Genomic DNA, 26621 nt, shown 5'->3' with positions numbered 1-26621 from the left:
AGATTTTGTATTATGTGTGCATATGCTTTAAAAATAAATTCTTTTTTCAGTGTCCAATATTAACCTATCATGACTATTCTTGCATGGGAATTTTCCATGCGTGAATAAGTGAGAGTTGTATATGTGTTAAATCTGTACAGAATTGGCAAGTGACCTTTTGTCTTTCATTAATAGCACTTGACCTGCAGCAGTGTGGTCTCACCGATGAAGGAGCGAAGACTTTACTAAAGGCCCTCGAAACCAATAGTACTCTGGTCATTCTGGATATAAGAAAAAATCCACTTGTTGGTATGTCTCCACATCTTCTTTATCGATTAACAAATAGCAAAACAAAAAAATTATTTATATATTGACGTTTTTAAAATCTAATGTGTTTATGTTTCTAATCTACATTCTAGTTGAGAAATTCAGTTAGAAATGAGTAAACTGATAAGTAGTATAATTTTAAATATGTAGTAAGTAGTGCAAAAATACCTTACGGTAAGGTGTTTGTCCGGGACAGCTTTACTGGAGAAGTGACATTTGAGTGGGGGCGACCTGAGTGAAGAGAAGGGTAAGCCATGGGAGACCTGGAGAAGCACATTCCAGGACAAGAGAGCAGCGAGTACGCAGGCACATAGGTGGCAGGGTGGCTGGAAGACTGAAGGAGAAACAAGAAGGCCAGGCTGGCCAAACCGCTGAGTGAGGGAGAACGTGGCATACTGGGCAGTCAGGGAGCTGGCCAGGGACCTGATCCTGTAAGGTCTGGGGGGCAGGGTCCGTACATGGATTGTTCTAAATGTGCGAAGTGTTTTGAGCTTACAAAGGCATGATCTGGAAAGTATTTCAGCATAATGACTAGGTGTGGACACTAGACTTATGGAGGGATAAGGCAGCGAAACAGGGAGACCAGTTAGGAGAGTATCAGAGTGGTCCAAATAAGAGCTGATTATGGCTTACCTTAGGGTGGAAAGTTGGAGCTGGTGAAAAGTGGTTGAATTCAGGTTGTGTTTTGAGGATGTAGCTAACAAGACTTGCAGATTGATTAGGTGTGTGGTATGAAGGAAATAGTAATAAAGAAACAAGTTCTAGATGATTATGTGCAACTGAATGGTACCACTTAATGAGAAGAAGGGGGCTGAGGAGAGGAGCAGATTTGAGGGAATATCAGGACTTTGGTTTGATGTTTAGCTGTCTTTTAGGAATCTAAGTGTCTGGACAGTGCCTAGACTCTTTGCTTTCTTTTTTTTTTTTTTTTGTATTTTTTTCTGAAGCTGGAAACGGGGAGAGACAGACAGACTCCGCATGCGCCCGACCGGGATCCACCCGGCACGCCCACCAGGGGCGATGCTCTGCCCACCAGGGAGCGATGCTCTGCCCCTCCGGGGCGTCGCTCTGCCACGACAAGAGCCACTCTAGCGCCTGGGGCAGAGGCCAAGGAGCCATCCCCAGTGCCCGGGCCATCTTTGCTCCAATGGAGCCTCGGCTGCGGGAGGGGAAGAGAGAGACAGAGAGGAAGGAGGGGAAGGAGGTGGGGGGGGTGGAGAAGCAAATGGGCGCTTCTATGTGCCCTGGCCGGGAATCGAACCCGGGTCCCCCGCACGCCAGGCCGACGCTCTACCCGATGAGCCAACCGGCCAGGGCCACTCTTTGCTTTCTATCAAAAGATACCCAAAGTATTCAGATTTGATCTTTGCTGCTGCCAAAATAATAGCCATTGGAGATGAGAGGGGGGCAATATGTGAGGTGACATACTTTCATCTTAGGTTTTTGAGGGAGAAATTACAATACACAAAGGTGGGGTGGGTATACAATTACATATGAGGGTTTTATATATATATATATATATATATATATATATATATATATATATATAATTTTTTTTTTTTTTTTTTTTGTATTTTTCTGAGGTTGGAAACGGGGAGGCAGTCAGACAGATTCCCGCATGCGCCTGACCAGGATCCACCCGGTACGCCCACCAGGGGGCGATGCTCTACCCATCTGGGACATTGTTGCAACCAGAGCCATTTTAGCACCTGAGGCAGAGGCCACAGAGCCATCCTCAGCGCCTGGGCCAACTTTGCTCCAATGGAGCCTTGGCTGCGGGAGGGGAAGAGAGAGACAGAGAAGAAGGAGAGAGGGAGGGGTGGAGAAGCAGATGGGTGCTTCTCCTGTGTGCCCCAGCCAGGAATCGAACCCGGGACTCCTACACACCAGGCCGACGCTCTACCACTGAGCCAACCGGCCAGGGCTGAGGGTTTTATATTTAATTTTATGGAAAAAGCGATAATTGGTTGGCTTTTGTTTTTAAATGTAAATAGCCATTCATTAGGAAACAATTACTCTATTACAATTTATTTTACTTTAGATCATTCTGTGATGAAAGCAGTTATCAAAAAAGTTCTTCAGAATGGAAGGAGTGCCAAGTCAGAGGTATGGTATGTTTTATTCTCTAGGAAGAATTTCTCTTTCATTGATTGTTTTTCTTCATTTTCTAATAAAATAAAATTATCAGGGTCCTTTCTGCCGTATTCTATTGTGTTTAGTCAAATGAAATGGCTTTTCTGTTTTTGAAAATATTGTGTGAATCTTTAATTTGGCATCCTAGAAATGCAGATTGCAAAGCTTTTAACAACTTATAATATCTTAATTATTTCTGATTATGATCAAACACTTGTAAATTGCCTTAATTTGAAATGGAGTATATATTATTTCTCTTCTAGTATCAGTGGATAACTTCTCCGTCAGTGAAGGAACCATTTAGAACTGCTAAACAGAAAAAGAGAACTATCATCCTGGGAAGTGGTCGGAAAGGAAAAGCTACTATTAGAATTGGTAACCCTTTCTGTCTCGGCTTTTTGATGGGTCAGAATTGTACCCTTTATGTGTTCCTGTGTGCTAAAATTGAAGACTCTTCTCATGATATTTATGGTAACAACCACTACATGCTTATCAGGATGACCATCATTGTTCTGATACAGATTATGAGAATTTGTGGATGTATAAATATGGTAATGAATTTAAGGGGATACTAATATTTTCATTTTTTAATTAACCCATTTTCTTGTTTGTGGTTTATAAAGTTTATTATATTAAATATATTTCCTGGTTGCTGATTATTTTAATACTTTGCATTTGAAATTTGGGGTGTAGTTTGATGACAATTTTAGCTGTTTTTTGTTTTTTTTATAGCAAGAAAGAGAGAGACAGGAGAGAGATGAGAAGCATCAACTCATTGCGGCACTTTAGTTGTTCATTGATTGCTTTCTCATATGTACTTTGATGGGGGGGGGGCTCCAGCTGAGCCAATGACCCCTTGCTCAAGCCAGTGACCTTGGGCTTCAAGCCAGCGACGTTTGGGCTCAAGCCAGCGACCATGGGGTCATGTCTATGAGCTCACACTCAAACCGGCGACCCTGTGCTCAGCCTGGTGAGCCTGCACTGAAGCCGGATGAGTGTGCGCTCAAGCTAACAACCTCCGGGTTTTGAACCTGGGTATTCAGTGTCTCAGGTCGATGCTCTGTCCACTGTGCCACCACCTGGTCAGGCTTAGTATTGATGTTTGTCAGAGGTGATTTTTTTTTTAAAGTAAAGTATTATCATTTTGTGCTATTTCCCTTTGAAATTCCCACCTAAAGTTAAGGGAGGTAACTCCTTGTTTATTTCAATGATTTAAAAAAATAAAAGAAACTTAGAGTATATATAATCCTTATAAAAGAATACTGCAAACAAGATTAGTGACCCGAGATGGAACATTGTAGAAAAACATTTAAAATATTTTTTGTTATAATGGATATTTAATTTTCCAAATGATACTTAACCCTAAACTTTCCAATTAAACGTAGCCTGGCCTGTAGTGGTGCAGTGGATAAGGCATCGACCTGGAACATTGAGGTTGCCGGTTCAAAACCCTGGACTTGCCTGGTCAAGGCACATGTGGGAGTTGATACATCCTCCTCATCTCCTCTTCTCTCTCTCTCCCCTACTTCCCTCTCTAAAATGAACAAATAAAATCTTTTTTTTTTTTTTTTTTTCATTTTTCTGAAGCTGGAAACAGGGAGAGACAGTCAGACAGACTCCCGCATGCGCCCGACCGGGATCCACCTGGCACGCCCACCATGGGGCGACGCTCTGCCCACCAGGGGGCGATGCTCTGCCCATCCTGGGCGTCGCCATGTTGCGACCAGAGCCACTCTAGCGCCTGAGGCAGAGGCCACAGAGCCATCCCCAGCGCCTGGGCCATTTTTGCTCCAATGGAGCCTTGGCTGCGGGAGGGGAAGAGAGAGACAGAGAGGAAGGCGCGGCGGAGGGGTGGAGAAGCAAATGGGCGCTTCTCCTGTGTGCCCTGGCCGGGAATCGAACCCAGGTCCTCCGCACGCTAGGCCGACGCTCTACCGCTGAGCCAACCGGCCAGGGCAACAAATAAAATCTTTAAAAATAAAATAAAATTAAGCCTGTAATTTTATGACCAACATAATTTAAAAAATCTTCTTTATAAAACTCTTTAACAAGGTCATAAATTTCACATTCCTCTGAATATGTAAATATGATATAATCCAGTTCTGATATTTTTGTATTGTTTCTGAAGAGACCTTAAATTTATTTGTAGAACAAGTATCCACTTACAAGTAGCCTTTTTTGTGTGTATATGATAATGAATGGCAAGGTGGAGTTAAACAAAATTTAATGTGAACCTGACTCTAGAGAATAAATTTGCATTTTGAAACTGTAAAACCATAAGGTCTAATAAAAAAAAGTAAAACTTTTTTTATGTGTATAATCTGCCAGTTTCCTAGAAAAAGGTTTTTGGTGACTTTAGTTATACCAGATACATGAAGATCACCAGTTACCAACAGATAATCTTTTATTTGGATGCTACCTGAAAACCTTTCTATTTGGAGTGAAATGTTTATTGATTTATATGTTTATAATATATATCCCTTCCCTACTTTGAGAAGGGGAGGGAAATAGTGATTAGGTCTGGACAGTGTTCTGTTTTGTTTAGAGTCAGCAGAGTCAAAAGACGGTTTTGGTTGACATGTCTACTGGTTTAATTTTTAATTTTTTATTAAAATTTTTTATTACAGTTTACGTTCAGTATTATTTTGTATTAGCTTCAGGTATACAGCATAGTGGTTAGACAATCATATACTTTACACAAAGTGCTTCTCCAGATATTTCTAGTACCTACGTGGCACCATACATAGTTAGTACAATATTATTGACTATATTTCCTATGCTGTACTTTACGTCCCTATGAGTATTTTGTAACTACAGATCTGTACTTCTTAATCCCTTCAGCCTTTTCACTCAATTCCCCAACACCCCACCCCTCTGGCAACCAACCATCAGTCTGTTCTCTGTATCTATGAGTGTTTCTGCTTTGTTTGTTTATATTGTTCCTTAGATTCTACATGCAAGTAAAACCGTACCATATGTCTTTTTCTGACTGACTGACTTATAATACCCTCTAGGTTTATCCATGCTGTTGCAATAAGATTTCACTCTTTTATGGCTGAGTGATATTCCATTTTATTTATATATATATACATACATACATACATATATATATATATGCCACTGTTTTTTTTATCCACTCATCTACTGATGGGTACTTATGTCACTTTTGTAGTTTAGCTATTGTAAAAAACGCTAAAAATTTTTTTTTTAATTTAAAAAAAATTCTGCAGTGAACATAGGGGTGCATATATTTTTTGAAATTAGTGGTTTGGCTTTCTTCAGATATATACCCGGAATTGCTGGTCAGAAAACAGTTCTATTTTTAATTCTGGGAGGAACCTTTGTACTGTTTTCCATAGTGGCTACATCAATCTGCATTCCCACTAACAATGTCTACAAGGGTTCCCTTCTCTACACATTCTCACCAACACTTGCTGTTTTCTAATTTATTGATGATAGCCATTCTCACAGATGTGATCTCTTATTGTGGTTTTAATTTGCATTTTTCTGGTGATTAGCGACATTGAACATCTTTTCATATGTCTGTTGGCCATCTGTATTATTCCTCTCTGGAGAACTGTCTGTTCAGGATCTTTGCCTTTTTTAATTGGATTGTTTAGGTGTTTGGTGTGTGTGTGTTATGTATGTTGAGTTGTATCGAGTCTTTATAAATGTTGAATATTAACCCGTTATCAGATGTGTCATTGGTAAATATAATCTCTCATTCAGTGGGTTGTCTTTGCAGAATTTATTTTAAATTTATTTATTCATTTTATTCAGTGAGAGTAGGAAAAGGCAGAAAGACAGACTTCTACATACGCCCTAACCAGGATCGACCCAGCAAACCAACCAGGAGGCAATGCTCTGCCCATCTGGGGTATTGCTCAGTTGCTCAGCATCTGAGCTCTCTTTAGTGCCTGAGTTGGAGGCCATGGAGCCATCCTTAGCGCCTGGGCCAACTGGCTCTAATTGAGCCATGGCTGCAGGAGGGGAGGAGAAGAGAGAGAAAGAGAAAGAGAAGCAGGAGGGGGAGTAGTGGAGAAGCAGATGGGTGCTTCTGTGCGCCCTGACTGGGAATTGAGCTGGGGACATCCACACACCGGGCCAGTGCTATACCACTGAGCGAACCAGCCAGGACCTCCTAATTATACTTCTTAATGCATTCACAAGGTATCATTGAATTGATTGGTCAATTTTTTTAATTGGTAAAAATTGGAAAAAATTAAATAGTAATTTTTTAAAAATATCTTTATAAATGTAACTTTACTTTTTTTTTTTTTTTTTTTTTACTATTAAAAGATGTGTGGTTTTGATTCTCCATTAATTAACTTGTTTGGCCAATAATGTATTAAATGATAGTTGTTAAGAGTCTTTATTAAATCAAAAAAAAGCTCATGATTTGCTTACCAATTTTTATTTCTAAACAAAGTGAAAATGTGACAGGTTTATGAACCCATTGAGCTAATTAATGAGTAATTTTATTTCTTGGGCCTTTTTTTTTATATTTTCCTCAGTTATTTGGAGACATAGAGTAAGCCAAATCAGTGTCTGGATATGTAATTAGATCCAGGGGAGGTTAAGGGTTAAATAATTGTGTAAATTGGGTCACATTTTTTTTTCTTTTTTTTTTTTATATCTTTCTGAAGCTGGAAACGGGGAGGCAGTCAGACAGACTCCCGCATGTGCCTGACCGGGATCCACCCATCATGCCCACCAGGGGGTGCTGCTCTGCCCCTCTGGGGCGCTGCTCTGTTGTGACCAGAGCCATTCTAACGCCTGAGGCAGAGGCCATGGAGCCATCCTCAGCGCCCAGGCCAACTTTGCTCCAATGGAGCCTTGGCTGCGGGAGGGGAAGAGAGAGACAGAGAGGAAGGAGAGGGGGAGAGGTGGAGAAGCAGATGGGCGCTTCTCCTGTGTGCCCTAGCTGGGAATCGAACCCGGGACTCCTGCACGCCAGGCCGACGCTCTACCACTGAGCCAACCGGCCAGGGCCTGGGTCACATTCTTATTATAATGATGTGTACAGAAAGAAAATAGGAACTTTTATTAGAAATTTTTTTTTATATCCTAACAAGATAAGTATAAATTCTTTTGGTTTTAATTACAAATACACTTGCATTGGTTTCTGAAATTAAAGGAAAAGGTATGCATGTACAAATTACATACATTCAAACATTCTTTGTTAGAGGGAAATTATGCATAAGATGAACTGAGCTCCTATATAGTTTAAGAGAGAATGTTTAAATTTATCCAGAGAAATCACACAAGAGCATGTGATTGTCAATAAGCTACACCACATGAAATGTTTGTCCTGTATTACCACATATACTTTATTTTACATGCTATCCTAATTTTGCTAAAGTAGATCTTCTATAGTAAAATATATTTGAAGGACAAATATAACCATTTTAACAAACTTAACCTTATATTTTCAGTAACATTAGTGAAAATATTTAAATGCAAATTTTAATGTATGGTTTGTTCTAAATAAAGTATTAACATGTGGCCAGTTTTTGCTATCAAATATTTCATATAAAGATATTTGACTATTTAGTATTGAAATGTAGGCCAGGTCTCCACATTTCACTCTTTTATCCAATGGGTTTTATTTCTTTTGAGTTTTCTACATGAAATCAAATGAGCAATGAAGATCAGCAGACTTCTAGGAGAGTTACATTGATTACCTACCATCCAGCAACTTTCAGTCTTGTTACTTTGATTGTTTTTACATAAAAAAATTAATCGTAAGTTAAAATTTGGTCTAATTCAGAAGATTCTGTTTGGCAGGAGTCCTGGAGGTATCTGTTTCTCTATCCTTGAGATTCAGAAATGCGAAAGATTCTGAGATTCAATAAACTGAATGTCTCTCTCTACATGGTACATAAAATGTATCATGTATAATTTTTCATTCCTTGGGATATGGTTTTATTTACTTTGCATATTCTTTGCATATTCTGCACATTTCATGTATTTTAGTCAAAATTACTACCATAGAAACATTTTTATTTAAACATTGCTGACGTATTTAAAGACATTTTTACAAAGTGATCCTGTTTTAGTGGCTTTGACATCATTTTTAAGTGCCCATCTGTATTCTTTTAAAAGTGTGCATATGAGGCCCTGGCCAGCTGGCTCAGTGATAGAGTGTTGGCCCAGCATGTAATGTTTTGGGTTTGATTCCTGGTCAGGGCACACAGGAGAAGTGCCCATCTGCTTCTCCACCCCTCCCCTTCTCACTTCTCTCTCTCTCTTTTTCTCTCTTCTCATCTCCTCCTGAAGCCATAGCTCAATTGCAGTGAGTTGGTCCTGGGCACTAAGGATGGTTCCATGGCCTCTGCTTCTGGTGCTAAAAAAAATGGATCCAGTTGTGCCTGACCAGGTGGTGGCACAGAGGATAGAGTGTTGGACTGGGATGCCGAGGACCCAGGTTCAAGACCCCAAGGTTGCCAGCTTGAGCGCGGGCTCATCTGGTTTGAGCAAAGCTCACCAGCTTAGATCCAAGGTCGTTGGCTCGAGCAAGGGGTCACTCGGTCTGCTGAAGGCCCGTGGTCAAGGCACATATGAGAAAGCAATCGATGAACAACTAAGGTGTCGCAATGCACAACGAGAAACTAATGATGTTTCTCATCTCTCCGCTCCTGTCTATCTGTTCCTGTCTATCCCTCTCTCTGACTCTCTGTCTCAGTAAAAAAAAAAAAGGATACAGTTGCAATGGAGCAAGGGCCCCAAATGGGCAGAGCATCGCCCCCCTAGTGGGCTTGCTAAGGGGGATCCTGGTCTGAGTGCATGCAGGAGTCTGTCTCTGCCTCCCCTCCTCTTACTAAACAAAAGTGTGCACATGTGATAATTACTCTGTAGACCTTGAGTGCATCTTGACTCTTTTTTCTAATGCTTTCTCAAACATAGGGTTGGCTACAAAGAAACCTGTAAATAATGGAAGAAAACACTGCTTTGGTAAACAGTGTTATGCTCCTGAACCTCTACCACCTGGTGTGTCTGGTTTCCTACCATGGCGCACTGCAGAACGTGCAAAAAGGAACAGGTAGAATGTTTTTTTTATTCCCTCTCTTGTCATTCAGCATTTTTTATTTTGGACTTTCTGTTACATGAAGGGTCTCTGGCTGTTTCTACAGAGGATAAAGATAACTCACATAATGGTTTCTGCCTAGTATACTTTTTTTTTTTTTTCTTTTTCATTTTTCTGAAGCTGGAAACAGGGAGAGACAGTCAGACAGACTCCCGCATGCGCCCGACCGGGATCCACCCGGCACGCCCACCAGGGGCGATGCTCTGCCCACCAGGGGGCGATGCTCTGCCCATCCTGGGCGTCGCCATGTTGCGACCAGAGCCACTGTAGCGCCTGGGCCAGAGGCCACAGAGCCATCCCCAGCGCCCGGGCCATCTTTGCTCCAATGGAGCCTTGGCTGCGGGAGGGGAAGAGAGAGACAGAGAGGGAAAGCACGGCGGAGGGGTGGAGAAGCAAATGGGCGCTTCTCCTGTGTGCCCTGGCCGGGAATCGAACCCGGGTCCTCCGCACGCTAGGCCGATGCTCTACCGCTGAGCCAACCCGGCCAGGGCTGCCTAGTATACTTTTAAGGAAGAAAAACTAAAGGTAATTATAATTGGGAATTTAAAGTTATTTTTTGAATGTCACAACAGATATAACTCAGTGGGATTCAAGAGGAGACTAAAATGATCTCTAATTGTGCAAGTGAGAAAGGTTTCATTAAAGACTAGTATTGCTGCCTTACCAGGCGGTTGCGCAGTGGATAGAGCGTCAGACTGGGATGCGGAGGACCCAGATTCGAGACCCCGTGGTCGCCAGCTTGAGCGCGGGCTCATCTGGTTTGAGCAAAAGCTCACCAGCTTGAGCCCAAGGTCGCTGGCTCAAGCAAGGGGTTACTCAGTCTGCTGAAGGCCCACGGTCAAGGCACAAATGAGAAAGCAATCAATGAACAACTAAGGTGTTGCAACGTGCAACGAAAAACTAATGATTGATGCTTCTCATCTCTCCGTTCCTGTCTGTCTGTCCCTGTCTATCCCTCTCTCTGACTCTCTCTCTCTGTCTCTGTAAAGGGGGGGAAAAAAAAAAAAGACTAGTATTGCTGAGCCATGCCCTACACTATGGAGGAAGGGATTTAGAAATGTAGGAATGAGAAAAAGGACATTGTAAGTTTGGGAAATAGCTTAGTGCAGAATGGGTAAGAAGTATGGATTAGACTTAATCTAACTCAGTCTACTGCCATAACTCATTTAAGTGGTGAATCACACTAGATTTGACTAGTTTTAGCCGATTGTTTATCCAGGGGATAGCTGTCTATAGTAATTTTGTCATAGAAGTATAGAAGTCTTTTAAAATTGTTGAAGTAGCCTGACCTGTGGTGGTGCAGTGGATAAAGCATCGACCTGGAATGCTGAGGTCGCTGGTTCAAAACCCTGGGCTTGCCCGGTCAAGGCACATATGGGAGTTGATGCTTCCTGCTCCTCCCCCTCTTCTCTCTCTCTCTCTCTCATCTCTAAGATGAATAAATAAAAAAAAATAAAAATAAAAAAATTAAAATTGTTGAAGTATAACTTTCAGCTTGCCAGTGAATCAGTTTGCTGTAAAATAATTACTGCCAAATGACTTACATGGTAGTATTCAAGAAATTGGCAATTGCTTAAGAAAACAGAGAAGTTATTTTAAATAGGACTTAATGTAAGTACAATGTGAAATATTTATTAAATTGCTCACATTAGCCCGACCAGGCGGTGGTGCAGTGGATAGAGCATTGGCCTGGGATGCTAAGCACCCAGATTCGAAACCCCAAAGTTACCGGCTTGAGTGTAGGCTCACCAACTTGAGTGCGGGGTTGCCAGCTTAAGCGTGTGATCATAGCCATGACCCTAAGGTTGCTGGCTTGAGCAAGGGGTCACTGGCTTAGCTGACTCCCAGTTAAGGCATAGATGAGAAAGCAGTCAATTAACAACTAAGGTGCTGCAACAAAGAATTGATGCTTATCTTTCTCCCTTCCTGTCTGTCTCTGTCTCCATTGGGCAACTGATTATACTTTTTTCCAAATGGTAATGTAAATATTATTGTATAAACTATGGTGCTGAGGCCCCAGTCTTTGTACATTAGTTTTATAAGTTAGTGGTTTTGTAACTTCTTGAGACATTAATCTCAGGTCCAATCTGGTCATAAAAAGTGGCAAATTAGAGAACCATTAATATCACCAGTTAAAGAGGTAGACTGGAAATCTCAACCATCCTGAACATAGGCACCTGCAGGTACCGCTCAGCAGTTCAGAGTTGTCACAAAGCCACTCTGCTAAATTCAGTTCAGTTTTCTCTTTAGCAGAACCTTCCAGGTCCTAATTTTGAGCTTATTCATTTTTATACAGAATTTTATTTGGATATTGTACATAATCCTGACAAGTTTTATTAACTGGGGTTGACTGATTATGTATTTCGATTAAAATATAATTTAATTTTTTTATATCTCTTTAGGGGTTTTCCACCGATCAAAACTCGTGATGCATATAATCAATTGCAGGTATGTAGTTATTACATTTGTAATACATAGGAGGTTGAAGTGGGACGGTGGAAGGTCATTGTCTTTGCTTTTTAAACTGAACAGCGCCTTATAAGAAACATTTCCCTCCCCGAAATAAATTTATTTAAAACTTGTCAGGTCACTATCTCAATGCCACTTCGCAGTTGTGTGAATATGGTGCACAGTGGGGGCCTTGTGGTTTCTTTTGTAAACAATGAAACCGTTTCTCAAGTCCTCAAATCAGCTGTCACCCAGTGCAATGAAATGACTGCCATTACTGATCCAATGTGTGGAGGTGTCATGCAAAAATTTTCTCGTGTTTTCAAGAAATGTTGTGGGGGCTATATAAGTTCCAAATCCTAAAGCCAAAATAAAACAACAAATCCCAAAGCCTCTGCTTTCTCAGAACACTGTCTCTCCTTCACCAATACCACACCCATTTCCTATCATGCTGTCTCCTGGTCTTAGAGCAAATGGATCCTCAGACTAGCAGGTTCTCCTCCCAGTGACCCTGGGAGCCTTTGTAGCTGCTCTGTAAAAAGCAGCACACCTCCGGGTGTCAGGACTGCGCGCGTGCCCAGAAGAGTGCCCGCCTTGTTCTACCATTGGGATCTTCGATACTGCAGGGTTCGCTGCCTACGGTTGACACGGTCTCTCAATGACTTGGCCACTGTGCGGTTATGTAACCCCAGCACGCTTCTTTCTGATCTGTAGACTTTTTATGGGGTTGTGACCAGGTTCATTTAAGAAATTTTGGAAATAACGTATTGAACAACATGCCAGTGGCAGTGAAACTTGACCAGAGAGTTGTATTAGTGTTAATCAACACAGGTTTTTCTTAAGGATAAGAAGATGAGGTTTTTTGATGGGTCCTTTATCAGTCCCCTCCTGAAGGATTTTTCTCCTAAAAATGACATTTTACTTTCAGACTTTTTGTGTCTGATTGTAAATAAATAAATTTCTCCTCTGCAGTATAATGTTGACCTGAGGAAAAAAATGTTTACTCTGGCCTCTCTGTGGTTTATGTGAAAGATATTTAATAAAATAATATGGGAAGTTTCACATTTTAATCCTGTGTGCAATAGAATTCTGTACAGTAACATCAAAATAAGTGTCCCTGCCATTTTACTTTGTCATTGCTTGTTTTAGACGAAGGAGCAGTGAAAGACACTTATAAATAATAACTTAGTAACTCAAATTGTGTCAAATGTTCTTTAATATTTGGTAGCTGGTTTATATTATCTCTTATACGTCTTGTCTTCTTTTCTCCAAGCAATTAGATTTTCCTGTGACTGTGACGGTAGAGAGTCCTTCCTCCTCAGAAATCGAAGAGGTCGATGATTCTTCAGAAAGTGTTCAGGAACCTGAGAAAACCAGTTTAAAACAAGAAGCATTGCAGGTACAAAGTTAACCACTTTCAAACTATAGAAGAGATTAGAACAGCGCGTCTGTTTTTCCCTCCTTTCTGTATCCTCTTGAATGGCTCCTTAACTCAGACCAAGGTGAAAGGTGGACGTTTGAACTCTTAAGAAATAACAGTCAAATCATGTCATCAGTAATGTGTTTTCCTTTCCTGAGACCCATAGGACATATTAGGTTTAGGGAGAACCTTAATGATCATAAGATAAACTCCAAGAAATTACGTTCTGCATGAGTATAGTCAGCTAATTTAGTGCTCCGATGTTACAGGTCAGAAAAGTAACCATTCTAGCTGGACTCTTTATTTCCGGAGGAGAAAATATGACTGCATTTCTAGCAAAAGTAAAGTTGGAGAAAAAAAGTTTTGATATTGATATTTTCTTTCCAAAAATAAAATCAATCTACATTATGTTGCCTAATAAGCGTGGCATCTAATGTCATTTCATACTTCTGTTTGTATGGATAGAAAACAAAAAAATTATTTTTATGAGAAATTTTTGTACCTCAGAAATACTGTATTTTCTTTCAACTTTAATGCAGAGTTGATAATTTATAGTAAAGAATGGAAACATCACTGGGGGTACCTTGTCTTTTTGTGTCACAAATTCTACATATAATTTTTTTTTTTTTTTTTTTAGCAAGAGAGACAGGCAGTCAAACAGGAAGGGAGAGAGATAAGAAGCGGCAACTTGTTGCAGCACCTTGGTTGTTCACTGATTACTTTCTCATATGTCCCTTGATATGGGGGCTCCAGCTGAGCCAGTGACCCCTTGCTCAAGCCAACAACCTTGGGCTCAAGTCACGACCTTGGGCTTCTAGCCAGTGACCTTTGGGCTCAAGCCAGCAACCTTGGGCTCAAGTCAGAGATCCTGAGGTCATGACTATCATCCCACGCTCAAGCCAGCGATCCCGTACTCAAGCTGGTGACCTCAGGGTTTTGAACCTGGGTTCTCAGTGTCCCTGGTCAACCCTCACTCAGTCCACTGCACCACTGCCTGGTCAGGCAAATTTCACATGTAATTTTAAAAGTTATTTAATATAATTTTCTTTTAGTATAAAATTTGACAGACTTAGAACTAGTTATTCTGTTAGGACTATGGAAATTAGTATTTGATTTTCAAAAGAGAAGGCCAGATTGTTTGTTTGTTCATTTATTTATTTATTTTTCATTTTTCCAAGTGAGAGGAGGGGAGTAGACTCCCACATGAGCCCCAACCGGGATTTACCCACCAACCCTCATCTTGTGTCAATGCTCTGCCCATCTGGGGCCATGCTCACAGCTGAGCTATTTTTAGCACTGGAGGTGGAGGTTCCACAGTGCCACCTTCAGTGCCTAGGGCCTGTGCACTTGAACCAATCAAGCCATAGCTGCGGGAGGGGAAGAGAGTGGGAGGTTGGAGAAACTGATGGTCACTTCTTCTTTGTGCCCTGACTGGAAATTGAACCTGGGACTTCCACATACCAGGCTGACACTCTATCTTTGAGCCAACCGGCCAGGTCCCAGATTTTTTTTAGGTTAAAACTAATGATGAGATAAGTACTTAGAAAATTATGAAATATTATAATGGACATGTAAAATTACCCCTTTCTTCTTGTAAAAGAACACCTACAAATTGTAGCACTGCCTGACCAGGTGGTGGCGCAGTGGATAGAGTGTCGGACTGAGATGCGGAGGACCCAGGTTCGAGACCCTGAGGTTGCTAGCTTGAGCGCGGGCTCATCTGGTTTGAGCAAAGCTCACCAGCTTGGACCTAAGGTCACGAACTTGAGCAAGGGGTTACTTGGTCTGCTGAAGGCCCGTGGTCAAGGGACATATGAGCAAGCAATCAATGAACAACTAAGGTATCGCACTAAAAACTAATGATTGATGCTTCTCATCTCTCTCTGTTCCTGTCTGTCTGTCCCTATCTATTCCTCTCTCTGACTCTCTCTCTGTCTCTGTAAAAAAAAATTAAAAAAAAAAATTGTAGCACTTAAATGGCTTATTCTAAGTTACAGAGTAAAGACCAGACCCTAGAGCATCTAATCCCATTCATTGTCCTTTTAGGTGTGTTATATGCATTTCCTTCACCAGGTGGCTAGAAGATTATATTTAGAAAAGCAATTATAGTCGGCCTAGCGTGCGGAGGACCCGGGTTCGATTCCCGGCCAGGGCACACAGGAGAAGCGCCCATTTGCTTCTCCACCCCTCTGCCGCGCTTTCCTCTCTGTCTCTCTCTTCCCCTCCCGCAGCCAAGGCTCCATTGGAGCAAAGATGGCCCGGGCGCTGGGGATGGCTCTGTGGCCTCTGCCTCAGGTGCTAGAGTGGCTCTGGACGCAACATGGTGACTCCCAGGATGGGCAGAGCATCGCCCCCTGGTGGGCAGAGCGTCGCCCCATGGTGGGCGTGCCGGGTGGATCCCGGTCGGGCGCATGCGGGAGTCTGTCTGACTGTCTCTCCCTGTTTCCAGCTTCATAAAAATGAAAAAAAAAAAAAGAAAAGCAATTATAGACATAAGGAGGACCAAGAATTTGGAAACTGTAACTAGGGAATAGCTCCCAGATGTCCTTTAAGAGTTAAAAATTAAGTAAATTATATATATTTATACATTGGGAAAACTACAAAGCAATAAAATTGAATGACCTACAGGCAACAGTGTGGATAAATTTTTAAAAACAATACACTTTGATTCTCTTTATATAAAGGTAACAGTAGTAGTAGGTGGGTATGCATGTAAATGAAATGATTGTTGGGAAATGAGGTTGGTATTTAACTCTGGGAGGATGAGGGAGCTTGTAGTGGGGAAAGAATATGGAGGGACTTTTGAGATGCTGCCAAGTTTTACTTACATACTTGAAAGGTAATTATAAAAATCTTTATCACACTGACAGTTCTGTTCTGTGCACTTTTCACTATTCATATACAATGTGGGGCAAAAGTAGGATTACAGTTGTTTAATATGGAAAATAGGCTCTGGCTAGTGTCTCAGTGGATAGAGCATTGGCCTAGCATATGGATATCCCAGGTTTGATTCCCAGTCAGTTCACACAAGAAAAGTGACCATCTGCTTCTCTTTCCCTCCCTCTCCCCCTTCTTTCTCTCCCTTCCCCTCCCATAGCCAGTGGCTTGATTGGTTCAAGTGTGGCCCCAGGCGCTGAGGATAGCTCAGCTGGTTCCAACCAAGTGTGTCAGCCTCAGGCACTAAAAATAGCTCGGTACTCAAGCATCGGCCCTAGATGGGGTTGCCAGGTGCATCCTGGTTGAGGCACATGCAGGAGTCTGTGTCTCTATTTCTCTTCCTCTCACTTAAAAAAAAAAAAGTATAATTAATAATAATACATGAGTAAAATGTATTGTATGTACTTAAAACCATAAACCTACTTTTGCCTCACCCTGTATTTCACAATTGAAAACCTGCTTAAAGCAATGGTTGCCTCCAAAGAGCTGGATTTGTGAATGGGATGAGACTACAGTTGACCCTTGAACAGCGTGGGGGTTAAGGATGCCTACCACTTGCACAGTGAAATATTCAAGTATAACTTAAGTTGGCCCTCTACAATGTTACACGGATTCCCAACCACCAGTTGACCCTTGAACAACTCAAGTTTGAATTGTGTGTGTCAATTGAAAAAAATTCACATTAAGTGGACCCACACAGTTCAAACTCGAATTGTTCAAGAGTCAACTCTCCTTTATTTTAAGCTTTTTGCTACTGTTTACATTCACATACATGTTTATCATTTAGCAGTAATTGAATATATTCTATGTACTGCTCTTCTTAGTTTTACATGTGTGTTAACTCATGTCATTCTCTTAACAGCTCTGATATAGGAACTTATCTCCATTTTATAGATAATTAAATCGAGGCAAAGAGTTCTTGAACTTGTCCAAGGTTATATAGCTAAGGATTAGGGCCAGAATTTTGCCCTAGAGAATCTGATTTTTAAAAATATAATCTAAAATAGAAATTTATTAATTATAAGCAAAGAAATGTACTTTTTTTTTTTTTTTTGTATTTTTTTGAAGTTGGAAACGGGGAGGCAGTCAGACTCCCGCATGTGCTCGACCGGGATCCACCCGGCATGCCCACCAGGGGGCGATGCTCTGCCCATCTGGGGCATTGCTCCACTGCAACCAGAGCCATTCTAGCTCCTGAGGCAGAGGCTATGGAGCCATCCTGAGCGCCTGGGCCAACTTTGCTCCAATGGAGCCTTGGCTGCGGGAGGGGAAGAGAGAGACAGAGAGGAAGGAGAGGAAGGAGAGGGGGAGGGGTGGAGAAGCAGATGGGCACTTCTCCTGTGTGCTCTGGCTGGGAATTGAACCCGGGACTCCTGCACGCCAGGCCAACGCTCTACCATTGAGCCAACCGGTCAGGGCAAAGAAATGTACATTTAAGGAAAATGTAAGTTTTCAACTATCCAGTTAAAGAAAAACACACTTGGTCTTTCACACACATAAGTCTAGTATTGGCAGGGCTTTTCCTTATTCACCAATTATATATTGATTGTCTAATTTGTGCTAGGCACAGGTGCTGGGGATAAATGCTTAAAGTACACTCCCTTTCCTCAAATATCTTACATTTTAAGAAGTGAGCCAACAGTTAGAGTAGAGGTCATTTACCAAGTGATACATTGCCATTAACAGTATAAAATCTTAGAAATCTTTTGGAAACAGCCTGACCAGGTGGTGACACAGTGGATAGAGCGTCGGACTGAGATGCGGAGGACCCAGGTTCGAGACCCTGAGGTCGCCAGCTTGGGTGCGGGTTCATCTGGTTTGAGCAAAGCTCACCAGCTTGGGCCCAAAGTTGCTGGCTTGAGCAAGGGGTCACTCGGTCTGCTGAAGGCCCACTGTCAAGGCACATATGAGAAAGTAATCAATGAACAACTAAGGTGCTGCAACAAAGAACTGATGTTTCTCGTCTCTCTACCTTCTTGCCTGTCTGTCCCTGTCTTTCTCTTTGTCTCTATCTCTCTCGTTAAATAAAAAAAAAAGTATATCTAGCAATTTACTTTTTGATATTTTGGTTTCATATTTTCTTTAAAAGACATGAATTACTTTGTAGGAGGAGGGTGATACACTGTCATAAAAATTTAACATTACATTCTAATTTCCTCCACTAGAGGGAGAAACTGTTTCATGTAATTGAAGTTGGATGTGTTTAGAACTAGTTAAGAATGGAGTTTTCAGTCTACTATCTGATTGTGGTGATGTGCATTTGTAGGTTTGTAGAAAAAATTTATTGATAAGATACCTATAGCAAAGTACTTAAATCATAATCATAAGAATTTTTATATATGTATACACTCATATCACTCCTATCTAGGTAAAAGTGTGTACAGCTTTTCAGAAGTCTTCCTTGCTCAACTAAACTTCTCTAGTCAGTATATTGTCCGCCCCCACGGGAGCCGCCAGTCTGACTTCTATCATGTGACGGGGTTTCTTTGTTTGCTTTTATTTATTTATTTTTTTTAGAGTTTCTATGAAATCAGTTTTAAATATTAAAAACATAGTATAAATAGAGGAATTTTGCAATTTTTTTCCTCATTAAAAACCTGAGTAGCTTTGCCTAACTAGGCAGTGGCACAGTGGATAGAATGTTGGACTGGGATGCAGAGGACCCAGGTTCAAGACCCCGAGGTCGCCAGCTTGAGCGCAGGCTCATCTGGTTTGAGCAGAGCTCACCAGCTTGGACCCAAGGTCGCTGGCTCGGGCAAGGGATTACTCAGTCTGCTGAAGGCCCACGGTTAAGGCACATATGAGAAAGCAATCAATGAACAACTAAGGTGTTGCAACGAAAAAATAATGATTGATGCCTCTCATCTCTCTTATCTTCTTGTCTGTCTGTCCCTATCTATCCTTCTCTCTCTCTCAGTCTCAATAAAAAACAAACAAACAAACAAACAAAAACCCTGAGTAGCTTTAACTGGCGAAAAAAAAAGCATTTAAAAATTTGAAGTTATTAGACTGTTATTTTTTTAAATATCTCCTCTGTGTCGCGGTCCAGCCACGACGAGTCATTACAGGGTCTTCGAATGGGAACAGTTATGGAATTAAAATAAATGATAGACAGGGACTTAAAGATATATATATATATATACAGATGGGTTCAGGAGGACGCCACAGCAAACAGTCTCTACTGTTCCTTAGCCGGAAGGCCTGTGCTCCCAGAAGCACATCCACTTTTATTCATAGAAAAAATGTGGTCCACCAGCAATTCAATTAAGTTTCCAAGGCAACTCAAAGACAACCCCCACCATTCCATCCAAATCTACTTTACACTAATAAGAAACTAGCTTCCAGCCTCCTCCGGAGAACATGGATGAGACAAATGAGAATCAGGTGTAGCTCTTTGTCAACTAGGCAAATGAGGTGGGGTTTGGGCCCAGCACCTCCGTCCAGATTGCAAAAATACCGTTTATTTGTTTGCTCCCCAAAATCTGTGTATAAAAATATATGTTTATTGATCAAATTTTTGAAAACAACAAAAAACTCTTTGAAGGAAATAAAAGCCTCTTCTTTCTGTACGTTACGTGTCTAACTTGCCCTTTTGTCTTAAAAGGTGTAAAAAATATTTGTCATGTCACTAAATACTGTTCTACATTGGAGAATCAGATTAAACGTGTGGGCAGTCTCCCAAGAACAACGCACAGATATATTTTGCATGTAGGACTTCCGAAGCCCATTCATTAACTCTGGCTCAGATTTCTGGTAGTCACTGTTTTTTAGTGGCTTCAGGAGAATCCCTTCATATGGGTGTGCTCTTTTTATTTACACCAGTCCCAGTTTGGAAGTTTTTAACCTACTTCAGGGTTTAGTTATGAACAGTCCTATGACATCATGCTGGTAGAGAAATCTTCGCCCACATGTTTGAATTCCTTACGGTATATTCCTGGACATAGGATTGTTGGTGTGAACTAAAAATTACTCTCCAGAAAGTAGTACCAGTTTCCTTTAACATATACTATATTAACATACCTTGCTGTTTTAATAAATATAGGCATTCTGTTTAGTTATTGCTGTATAAGAAATCACCCAAATCAATGGCTTCAAACAATAAGTCATTTATTTTGTTCATGACCCTGTGGTTTGAGTAGTATGTTAATTTTTTTATTGCTACAAATTTAGTGGCTTAACACAATACCTGTTTTTTTAGCTCACAGTTGTGTGGGTCAGCAGTTCAGGCCCAGCATGACTGGGTTCTCTGCTCAGACTAAAAAAGTTGAGATCATGATGTCAGGTGCTGTTATTATCCGGAGGCTCTGGGAAAGAATCTACTTCAGGGCTTATTTAACTTATTGGTGTGATTCAGTTCCTGCAGTTGTAAGACAGGTTCTCCCCATCTGATTGGAAAGCTCTCAGTCAGGGGACCCTCTGAGTCCTTTGCCACACCATCATACTTCTTCAAAGCCAGCAACAGAATCTTCTTCTTGTCCCTTTTTTTACTTCTTCAGGAAGATCCTGGTCCCTCTTGTTGGGTTGTCATGTTTACCCAGATCAATATCCCTATTTTATGATTAACTGATTTGGGGAACCTTAGTTACACCTGCAACATCCCTTCACTGTAGCACTTCAGTTAGTTTAAGTAACAGGAAGGTTTGTGCATTTCAGCAGGTCAATCTTGGGGGCTGTCTTGGGGAGGTATGCACCACAGGTAGTATCCGCTGCTTCAGGGATCGAAGTGTCTTAGTTCATGGAGCATTGGTAAGGGAGTTTAGCAATGTCCATTCTGTTTTATTGACTTTGGTGAATGGAAAGATTACCACTTCTGTAAACAGGAATAGTACCCAACTTCCTGAGTTCAAATGTGGTTCTACTGCTTAATCAGTGATGTGACCTTGGGTGTGCTGCTCTTCTCTCTGCCTTAGTTCTCTCATCTGTAAAATAACATGGAGTTAATAATTGTCCTCTTCTTGTAGAGTTTTGATGATTATTTAATGCAGAGGCAACAATACAGTGCTTGGCATATATCAAAGTGCCTTAAAGATGTTAACTTTGTAAAAAATGCATTTGAATCTGCAATTACATAATTTAAGTGTATTAAGCATCTTAATAGGATGTCCTTAATTAGGGAGTCCACAAATAAAAATAGAATTTTCCTTTCTAAACTTTAAATTTTTATTTCTGACTTATTGTATTATAGACATATATGCCTTTTATGATTAGCTGCCACAAATCTATTTTGGAAAGACTGGGAGTTAAGTAAATTTTTAACATGCTAATTTGATATGTTTTGGTAATTAATTTCACTATCATGGTATGATATTACGAGTAGTAGACTATAATCCTGAAATCTGAGTTCATCTCTGCCTCTGAATCCTTGATGAGATCTAGAACGGGAAAGACTTGGATGGAATACGATGAATAGTTTGCTATATGTCCTCTATTTCTTCACACTAGGAAAAACTGGAGGAGTGCCTAAAGCAGTTAAAGGAGGAAAGAGTAATAAGGCTCAAGGCTGACAAACGAGTTAGTGAGGTAAACGAGTTTTCTTATGCTTTGGAGAGGTTTTTGGCTTTATTTTGATTTGATTTTAAGCCGTAGACACAGACAGTTTGTAAAACTGTAATATATTGCAAATTGGTTGTACCATATGAACCTTTGTATTTACTTATAATTAGTGGTTATACGATCTGTATTCCAGAAAGCATGTTTTTAAAAATGTAAAAATCTGCCTGACCAGGCGGTGGCACAGTGGATAGAGCGTTGGACTGGGATGCTGAGGACCCAGGTTCGAGACCCCAAGATCACCAGCTTGAGTGCAGGCTCATCTGGTTTGAGCAAAGCTCACCAGCTTGGACCTAAGGTCGCTGGCTCAAGCAATGGGTTACTCAGTCTGCTGAAGGCCCACGGTCAAGGCACATATGAGAAAGCAATCAATGAACAACTAAGATGTCGCAGTGTGCAACGAAAAACTAATGATTGATGCTTCTCATCTCTCCGTTCCTGTCTGTCTGTCCCTGTCTATCCCTCACTCTGACTCTTTCTCTGTCTCTAAAAAAAAAAAAAAAAAGTAAAAATCTTAGAGTGTTTTTGTTGTGTGCTTCTATATGACTTTAACTTATTTTTGTTCATGACGTTTTGATTCAGGAAAGCCCTTGTACTTATACTGCATATACTGCAACATAAGACTGTCTACTGACAGTGAATTAGGAAAGTGAATCATTTAAATAAGTATAAAATATTGCAAAACTGCTAAAAATACAATGAAAGAAAAATATGTTAGGAGAATTACAATTAGACTAATTTGCATGAAAGCAGAACATAAGCTATAAAAAAGTTCTATATAAATATATTCTTAAAATGTGAGTTTAGGCCTGACCAGGCGGTGGCGCAGTGGATAGAGCATCGGACTGGGATGCGGAAGGACCCAGGTTCGAGACCCTGAGGTTGCCAGCTTGAGCACGGGCTCATCTGGTTTGAGCAAAGCTCACCAGCTTGGACCCAAGGTCGCTGGCTCGAGCAAGGGGTTACTCAGTCTGCTGAAGGCCCACGGTCATGGCACATATGAGAAAGCAATCAATGAACAACTAAGGTGTCACAACGAAAAACTGATGATTGATGCTTCTCATCTCTCTCTCTTCCTGTCTGTCCCTATCTATCCCTCTATCTGACTCTCTCTGTCCCTGTAAAAAAAAAAAAAAGTGAGTTTAGGGAGGAATCTCTTAAAGTGTATACATTAGATTGAGGGATACTTGCTCATTCAGTGAATATTGAGCACCTGTTTATATAAGGCAAAGGTGCATTATGAACAAAATGGCCTAAGAAATACTCAGATTGGGCTTATATGTGGTTTTAGATGAACAGACGTTGAGGGGGTGGGATGCTAGGGAGTAAATATTTTCAGGAAGCCATGGGGAATATAGGTAGTCATACAGTTAATAATTGGTTATGGCTTAGGAGTTTTAAATTTATTGAGAAATTAATATATTTCTCATTAAAATTAATCTTTAGTATTCAACAGAGTTGCATTATACTTTGTTTAAATTTAACTCTGTATTTTATCTTCTAATTTCAAGGAACCCTTAAGCTGCTGGTTTCTAATATTGAATGAGGATCCACTGTGAATTTAACCAGTTAAAAATATGGTCTTTACAAACAGTGACTTTTATTTACATAGCACCTAAGTTTATATAAGAGACTTTGTTGGGTAGCTCTGGGTTTTGCTTATCATGTCCTTTACTGCTAGAGAATTGGATTCATTACAAATTAATTACATTTTTTAATGTTTTCTTTTAGTTTTGTTACTTAAAAACTTTTGATGACAGTGAGAGAAAACCATGTCAGACATTTTCAACCTTTTTCAGCTGGAACATGAAAATGCCCAGTTAAGAAACATCAATTTCTCTCTGTCGGAAGCCCTTCACGCGCAGTCATTGGCAAACATGGTCCTGGATGACGAAGGGGTTTTGGGCAGCATTGAGAATTCTTTTCAGAAGTTCCATGCTTTTTTGGATCTCCTTAAAGATGCTGGGTTCGTTCATTTTTCTCCATGGCATTCATCTCTTTGCAACTATAATGGTAGTTTGCTGGGGAACTTGAGCAGATTTCATCACTTCCATAGTCACATTCATTCTGTAATTATAGGTAACATACTTAATGTTTTTTAAATGAGGAATTAAATTTTAAAAGAAGTGCAGAATGGTAAACCTGCTTTGGTAGAGTAGAGAGCCCATTATAAAAGAGTAACCTATACATAAAATAATTAATAGGTATGGTTTTTACTAAAGACTAAATTACAAGTAATTTTAATCGAAAATATTTTAGAAGGCATAGGAATTTGCCTACCTTTTATTCATTTTGCTTGTTAAATAAATTTGAATTAAAAGTATTTTTGTCCTAGACAAAAATTGTAACTCATAATGCAGGGCAGATGTAGATCAGTGGTTCTCAACTGGGAGAGACTTTGCTGAAAGAACGGGAGGGTGATAATTGATGATATAATATTTTGTAGGTGAGTGGGTTGGTGTCGGGAAGAAAGGAACACATACGTTCTTGGAAACTGGGAAGATAGGTGGTAAAGAAGTGTGAGAGAGTGAGAGACTGAGGACTAGGTGCGTGGTAGGTGTTGAAATTGCTAGTGAGACAGGGTTTAAAATGGAGTAATAAGGAAATAAAATCAAATTGTAGTTAACACATTATTGAAGGGAGAGACATATTTAAAGGGCCGGAGGTCTGAGAATTTGGGAAAGATAGAGGCTTGTAATCTGGAGTAGGAGGTTGTCTGTTAAGGTTATAGAAGTATTTCATCATTATAGGTATGGGGAAATCTAAGCTGCTCTTATGTGACTGTAATAATCCTTGCTGTTTCCTCCTCTCTGTAGGCTTGGGCAGCTTGCCACAATGGCTGGTATAGACCCGTCAGATTTTCATTTGATAGGTCGTCCGCAGCTGAATTCTACTCTAACTAGTCCACCTAATGAAGAAAAGAAGGCACTTGAAGAGGAAAAACCAGAATCAAAGCAGAATACCCTAGGACAAATGCAAAACATCCAAGTAAGTGGACACAGAATAAAAACTTAGTGATTTTGCGAGTGATTAGCAAAAAGGGAGTTACCAAGTCAGAGGAAGTAAGAGCGTCAGTCTTAGTTCATGTGCTTGGGAGCTAGAGGCCTCTTTGGGGTCCTTTCTAAATCTGATATTAGTAAATTTATGCCCATTTCATGATATCATATTGTTATATGTAAGAAAACTGGAAGTTCTTTTGAAAATTTATGACAAAGCAAACTATCCTCAGTGAAAGAAATGAAGCATTAGAGAAAATATTTCAGATTTTAAATTGAGTAAATGTCTGTTGTATTCGTATTTCACCTAGGTTTCTATTTGTATGCAGTCAGCTTACAATGAAGGAACACTAATGAAGGTACCAGTACTGATACAGATAATTATTTAAAATAAGTGACCCAGATAGAACTAACAGGCACTATAGTATAGTTAATCACTGGGTGCAATGATAGGACTGGCGGGGGAAACCTGTCTGCTGCTCCCCTGGCCCTGCTGGGAGCCCCCGTCTCAGACTGGCTGTGGGAACTGACAGCTGGGAACGCGGTCTCATCACCATCTGGATACTGCTTACATGTGGCTGGAGGATGGAGAGGAAATTAATTTCCTTAGGGAATGGAGTTCTATTATTTCTAATGAGGGAAAGGGAAATGGGTAATTACCCCAAAACACAAGAGTCTGAAAATGTAGTGGACATAGCCTTGGATATAGTGAAGTTAAATTGGGAATCACTTGGCAAGCTATAATTAGAAAAAAAAAAAAACTAGCTCTAAATCTTCTAAATGATCACTTGACTATCTTAATAATGAGATCACAGAGTAACATTGAAGTTTAATACTCTACTTTTAATGATTGGCTTTGTTCATTACTGAATTTTTGTCTTGTTTTATCTTTTTCTCCCCTCCAGTTTCAGAAAATTACAGGTGATGCTAGAATTCCTTTGTCTCTCAACTACTTCCATGACCCAGTTTCTACTCGGGAGCCCTTAGAAACTTCCAGAGACAACTTGGGCATTGAAGTCTCTGAGCAGCGGCAGGAGTCTTTGGAAGAACTCATTGCTAGAACATGTTCTCCCTCAGCAGATGCGATTTCTGGATCTGGAATTCAAAGAAAAGAAGATGGGTTGTCTAGACATAGCAGATCTTCTTCAGAGAAAAGGACCAACACAGGTGAATGTACCAAAAAACGCTCCACTAAGAAACAACCTGGAAAGGACCTGCATCCTCGCTCTCACTCCCCTGTAAACCGGAAAAGCAAAGGAACGGGGCAGAACAGCTCTCTGGTTAATGAGCCAGTTAAAACAGAGTCTTTGAAAAAACACATTTCTGTCAAAGAAAGTAGAATAGTGACTGTTTCATCCAAGACAACTAAAAGTAAACTCAATCTGTTAGAATATTCTGAAAGTGATTCTCTTGGATCTGATTTTGAATATCAAGAAAGCATTCCTACCCAATCACACCTGACCTAGGTCTGAATCTTTTGAAATTATGTTTTTGCCTTAAAATTTTAATAAAATCTTAGTTTCATTATGGCATATGGTGTTTTTAAATATAGGCCTAAAAGCCATTAGAGAAAGATTTATCTATTTTTTTCATTGTAATGAAACTTTTGATGTATTTTTTCTTTTGACACTTTGCACCATTCACTCAACAAATATTGACTGAAGGCCTGACATGTATGATACTATTGTAGAGATTACTGTTTTTAGCAGCAAACAAAACAAAACCTTTACCCTTATGGAATTAA

The 26621-nt window shown here is 40.4% G+C and overlaps 1 protein-coding gene across 3 annotated transcripts in view; it reads left to right on the top strand.

Annotated features, from left to right (window-relative positions):
• CEP78 (centrosomal protein 78) overlaps positions 1–26396 on the top strand; it is a 36391-nt gene extending 9995 nt beyond the window's left edge. Inside the window, exons 6-16 of one of the 3 annotated variants that reach the window (XM_066257042.1) lie at positions 175–288; positions 2348–2412; positions 2703–2814; positions 9346–9481; positions 11929–11974; positions 13248–13373; positions 21774–21851; positions 23681–23847; positions 24698–24869; positions 25189–25236; positions 25783–26395. In XM_066257042.1, coding sequence (XP_066113139.1) covers positions 175–288; positions 2348–2412; positions 2703–2814; positions 9346–9481; positions 11929–11974; positions 13248–13373; positions 21774–21851; positions 23681–23847; positions 24698–24869; positions 25189–25236; positions 25783–26343 — 1625 coding nt within the window. In that variant the 3' untranslated portion in view covers positions 26344–26395. Of the gene's footprint in view, positions 1–174; positions 289–2347; positions 2413–2702; positions 2815–9345; positions 9482–11928; positions 11975–13247; positions 13374–21773; positions 21852–23680; positions 23848–24697; positions 24870–25188; positions 25237–25782 lie in introns of all 3 variants that reach the window. The other 2 variants (XM_066257044.1, XM_066257043.1) reach the window with 2 other exon arrangements.
• Positions 26397–26621: the final 225 nt, after the last annotated feature.

This window comes from Saccopteryx bilineata, chromosome 2 (assembly GCF_036850765.1).
Source record: "Saccopteryx bilineata isolate mSacBil1 chromosome 2, mSacBil1_pri_phased_curated, whole genome shotgun sequence".
NCBI classification, from domain to species: Eukaryota; Metazoa; Chordata; class Mammalia; order Chiroptera; family Emballonuridae; genus Saccopteryx; species Saccopteryx bilineata.
Note: the sequence above shows the minus strand (reverse complement) of the source record. Positions and strands in the feature narration are given on the sequence as shown.